Raw genomic sequence first — 5,486 nt, forward strand, 5'->3', positions numbered from 1 at the left:
GTGGTGGTGGTGGTTAACTAGATGTGAATTTTTTTTTACTTTTTTTTTTTTGCATTATTTTTCTTTTTTAATAAATTTAGGTGATTTGCCTTCTTCTTTTTTTCTTTTTTTCTCTTTTTTTTTTTTTTTTTTTTTGTGGGTTGTTTGCCACTTTTTGTTTTAATTGAGTATTATTTTTTTTAACAATAGCATATGAGTAAATTTATACAAACTCATTTATTTTTATCTCTCCACTTTTCCACCCCTAACCAAATACAAATAAAGGTAACTAAAATATCTTTTATCCTCCTACTTTTTTTATCACTTCTCCATTTTTTATCCTCTTACTTTTCTATCATTTCTTCATTTCCTATCCTCTCACTTTTCATCACTCCACTTTTAGTTGTAATTGTTTGTGCTAGCTACAGCAATTATTCCTTCTTCTTTTTTATCAATTCTAATTTCTTTTATTTACAATTACTTATGGAACTTGGCATAATGTGAGACACTTTAGTATTGTCAAAATTGATTTTTATTTCAGGCTTTAGTATATTACTTAGATTTTTTTATATAGAATTTCAACCTGTGGCATCCATTTATAATCTAATACACCAATAGGTTTTTTGTGTAAGCAAAAATTGAACCCCAGATCTCTTATTCAACCATAAAAAACTTTATCAGTTGAACTAACTGAAACCCACATTTCTTAGATATTAAAATGATACTTACATTGTAAGATTCACATGATAGATTAAACAAATGTATATAACATTATACACATTTATTTATAATGTAAGATTAATTACATTACTATTACGATGTCAACCTATAATTACCTGTTAGAATATTTCCATTGTTAGTCTTCTTTGTTATTTTTTTTGTTCTAATACAATATGTAATTATTTTTTTTCTCTTAAAATTCATTTTTCGGGCTATATATATGACACCCATTGCACCATTCTGCTAGGTAGAGTTGCACCTAGGCTAAGCAATGGCATCAATGGAGCCGGTTAGCTCTTGGAACTCTAATTCAGTTCTCAGCGTTATGGAGCTCACCAAAGAGCCAATGACCGTAGTCCCGAAGAACTATATTCGTCCAGATCAAGAACTTTCTGCTCCCTCTGATTACAGTACCTTGACAACAATCCCCACCATTGACATGAAAAAACTGGCCTTGGGGGAGACCTCAGACTTGGAACTAGAGAAGTTGCATTCAACTTGTAAAGCGTGGGGCCTCATACAGGTTCTTCTCAATTTTTTAGATTATTTATACACAGGATTGCCCTTGAATGCTGCAGCTATTTGATTAAAAAAAAAGACACAGCATATTATAATGTCTAGTTTTCCTTTTTTGAGACAGAAATTAAAGTTTGAGAAATATCCTAATAGATTTTTATATTATTGTTATATAGTTGGCGAACCATGGAGTTAGCTCTTCACTATTAGAAAAGCTAAAACATGAGATTGAAGAATTCTTCATGCTTCCTTCGGAAGAGAAAATGAAATATAAGGCAAGGCCAGGTGATGTTGAAGGCTACGGAACAATCATCAGATGCAATGACCAAACACTCGATTGGGGAGATAGGTTCTACATGACACTCAACCCTATACAAAAAAGAAAGCCATATTTATTTCCAGAGCTCCCTTCATCCTTGAGGTTCTCTCTCCTCTCTCTCTCTCACACATACAATAAAGCTACGGGCACAACAATTTCACAACAAAGCCTAGATGGCAATTGTTGTTAGTAGTTTATAAAAAAAAATGACAAGCAATAAAAAATTATTACTTATATTTTATTGTGAAATTATTACGAAACTATTGTGTATATAGCAATATTCAATTTGTAATAATAATAATAATTATTATTTTCATACGTCCTTACAGAAACATCTTAGAGGCATACATCTCAGAGTTGCAAAAGCTTGCCATGACACTTCTAGGTTATATGGGAAAAGCTCTGAAAATAGAGATCAAAGAGATGGAGGAGTTATTTGAAGATGGGATGCAATCAATGAGGATGAATTACTATCCTCCATGCCCACAACCAGAACTTGTTGTGGGTATTACTCCCCACTCTGACGCTACCGGGATCACCATCCTTCACCAAATTAATGGAGTCCAAGGTCTTCAGATAAAGAAAGATGGGGTTTGGATTCCTGTGAACTTTTGCTCAGATTCTTTTGTTGTGAACGTCGGAGATGTTATGGAGGTTTGTCATGCTTCAATCTCTCTTCCTTTATCCAAATTCTTTTTTCAAAAAGCACGTGTTGAATTTAACTAGTCTAAATTTTTGAAAACCCTAGCTATCATAGTCAAACTTTTCTGTTAGTTTGAATATCATCTCCAAACATTTACTTTTAAAACCTTACATATTGCACGAATAATATGTGATTAGTAATTATGGTCCTTGTTTTGGTAAAATGATAATTAATCACTATTTCGATCTATTTTTTCCTCTGAGTGTCCATTTGGCATAATTAATTTTGCCAATTTATTTTACTATTCAGCTTATTTTTCCCACTATTTAGATGTCTCACTACACTTTTTGATACTATTCATAGGTCTCACTATACTATATCAACTAATTTTTACCTTTGTCTACAGTACTTTCAGTAAAAAAATTTCAGTTTTAGCAAAATAAACGAATTCCACACAGATCTTGGGGGTACGATATCTTTACAACAGTTTTACAACAAATTCTAAGTGGCAAAATGTTAATGACTCTCATTTGAGTTCACCATTAATATAATTTTTTTACTTATCATTACCAACTTGTCATCTAAGATTTATTATGATACTGTTGTACTTGTAGCTGTAGGTTTATTCTTTGCTTTGAATAAAGAAAATTCATTTCATTGTTAAGATTGGATATTACAAGTCTAGAAGTATAAATATTTAAAATTGTAAATGACATGACAGTTTGTATACTTTAATTTAGAAAATAAAGTCATAATTATAAAAATTAATTTTCTTTAATTAAAATGTAATAGAAAGAATCCTATTTCCTTCCAAATTACATGCCCAAATTCACAATATGTATAAGTATTATTTTGTGATTCGTCCATCTAAATTTTTTTTCCAACAAATACTTATGGTTGTCTTGTATGTAAGTACTGAAATTCAGTTATAAGTTGACGCTTAAACGTATTGTAAAATTAAGTGTAAATTTAGACGTTTAGATGAGGTGTGTGTGCGTCACAAAAATAGGACCTTATTTGACTTGGCCGACAGTAATATGATAATATCTATCTCAAAAGAAATGCCCACTATTCCATTTTAAATTTTAACGCACTAGGAACTTGGCTGAATAGCTGCCACGAAATTTCTGTTGGGATATGCCCCATCACCATGCTTTGTCCAATTGTTCTCGTGAGTCGGTAAATGTTGCAACAACTATTGCTTCATTATTAATTAAGCTTGTGCGATTATCAAAAAATTTAAAAAAATATATACTAAGCTTCCGCATGTGGATCTTTTAGGAGTTTAAAACCAGTCACCATGATAAGTGATAACTTTAGCATGACACTGAGTCTGTGACTTTAGGACCCCGCTTTTTGGTCAAGGGGACACCCTACATCTTTAGGGACCGGCGAGTTTAGCAATCCTTATCTCGTTTGGTCAGCCAAACAATAAGTTATTTCATGCATATCTCATGCATGGATCATAAAGTTTTCGAGACGCAAAAAAATCATACAACATTTTTTTTTTTTTTAAGTTGAAGTAACTTGACGTGAGTTGTGATGAACCAGACAGTGTAATTTCTCTTTCTGATTTGAATTATTATTTTGTCTTGTAGAGGATCTGGGGTGTGTGAGATGACAAGATACCTCAACTTATGGAAAAATTTGTTGTGTCGATAGAAGAACTATATATATATATATATATATATTGTTGCAACAAAATGTTTAATAATAGTATAGATTAAAGTATTAACGCTATCAAGAATACCTTGACCAACTCTTTCATTAAAAATTGGTAATCCATTATCATCTTTTTTAACAGTCTTTTTGATGGATTCTCTAGACTCTTCGATAAGATAATTTTCCCATGCACCAACTGCGAAGGGTCCTAGAAAAACCGATAGTAAGAATTCAAAGATCAACAATTTCAACATAGTCAAGATTATGGTGTGTTTGTATGTGTGTGTGTGTATATATATCCAAATTGAGATTCAATGTAATAGTTAGGGCTATTGCAACATGTAATACCCTTTGAATGGTTAAAATGTAAAAAAGTTAGGAGGTAAAAAAAATTAAAAACTTTTAAAATGTTGAAATTTTGGGTGGGAGATTGCATGGTACAACTATCGCACCAAATCTCAATCTAACATTCTCATTAATATGATAGGCTGTGAAAGAAATGATGCTATATATGTATATATAGCACATGAAATAATTATTAATATTGTAAATTTTGTCAACAAATTCTTTGTACTTGTAACCTCTTAAAATTTGTTTTGGTATGTTGATATAGAATCCAAGGTGGAGAAGACAACCTTCTTCTCTTGATCTAATTAGCATGCAAAAATTAAAATGAGTTTAAAATGGGAGAACATGTTAGTTATGTGTATATTGTCACATATATCATTTTGCAGATCCTGAGCAATGGGGCCTTTACCAGCATTGAGCACAGAGTAACTGTAAATTCAGATAAAGAAAGAATCTCACTTGCTATGTTCTTCAACCCCAAATTGGAGGCCGAGATTGGGCCTGCGACTAGTACTTTAAGCCCACGAAACCCACCATTATTTAAAAGGATTACAATGGAAGACTATGTCAAAGATTTCTTTTCCCGTAATCTGAATGGGAAGTCGCATTTGGAGAACATGAGAATCAAAAGTGGGGAACCAACTCTAGTTGCATGATGGTCAAACAGATATATAGTACTTATAGCTTGAAAATTGTGACACCTCCAGTCTTGTCTTAGGTAAAATAATCCCATTTGGCTAGAGCTTTGGATGAATCTATACAATGAACAAAGCCAGGTGATGATGCAAGAAAAAATAAATCAGTCTGTTCTGGTGTGTGTTTGGTTCCATGTTGTATAAAAATGCTTTGTAGAAATGAAAATATATAAATATATAAATAATTCACTGTTGATCTTTACGATGAATGTTCCCTTTCTTGCTTTCTTGAAGACTAAAATACACCAAGGATATTTCCCATCACAACCTTATATATTTAAAGAGTCTCTCACGGATTGATAAACTCATATAGCTTGAACGCTTTCAATATATCCCCCATCATAACCCTATTTAAATCTACCGCTTGAGCTTGTCGGTCATTAAATTGTGACCCAAGAATAATCATAATCATTGCTTTAGCATGTGAGATGATCTTTTAGTCTTTGAGCACAGAAAACTTTTTATCTGGTTAATTTATGAAACCTATCAAGTTTACATATTTCTAACTCAAACCCTATAGCAAAGTGGAAAATGACAGTTCACCATTTTCGGGGGAGAACCAAACAAAACATAGTGTGAAAGGCTCCACCATTTTTCTTTTTCT

General features: G+C 32.0%; 1 protein-coding gene across 1 annotated transcript; it reads left to right on the forward strand.

Annotated features, from left to right (window-relative positions):
• Nucleotides 1-950: 950 nt before the first annotated feature.
• On the forward strand, nt 951-4,864 carry LOC111986337 (protein SRG1). The gene is made up of 4 exons (XM_024017967.2): nt 951-1,222; nt 1,392-1,636; nt 1,864-2,188; nt 4,574-4,864. The coding sequence occupies exons 1-4, from the start codon at nt 971-973 to the stop codon at nt 4,841-4,843; spliced, it is 1,092 nt and encodes a 363-aa protein (XP_023873735.1). The 5' UTR covers nt 951-970; the 3' UTR covers nt 4,844-4,864.
• Nucleotides 4,865-5,486: the final 622 nt, after the last annotated feature.

The sequence above is a fragment of the Quercus suber genome, unplaced genomic scaffold (assembly GCF_002906115.3).
Source record: "Quercus suber isolate HL8 unplaced genomic scaffold, Cork oak 2.0 scaffold_184, whole genome shotgun sequence".
Taxonomy (NCBI): domain Eukaryota; kingdom Viridiplantae; phylum Streptophyta; class Magnoliopsida; order Fagales; family Fagaceae; genus Quercus; species Quercus suber.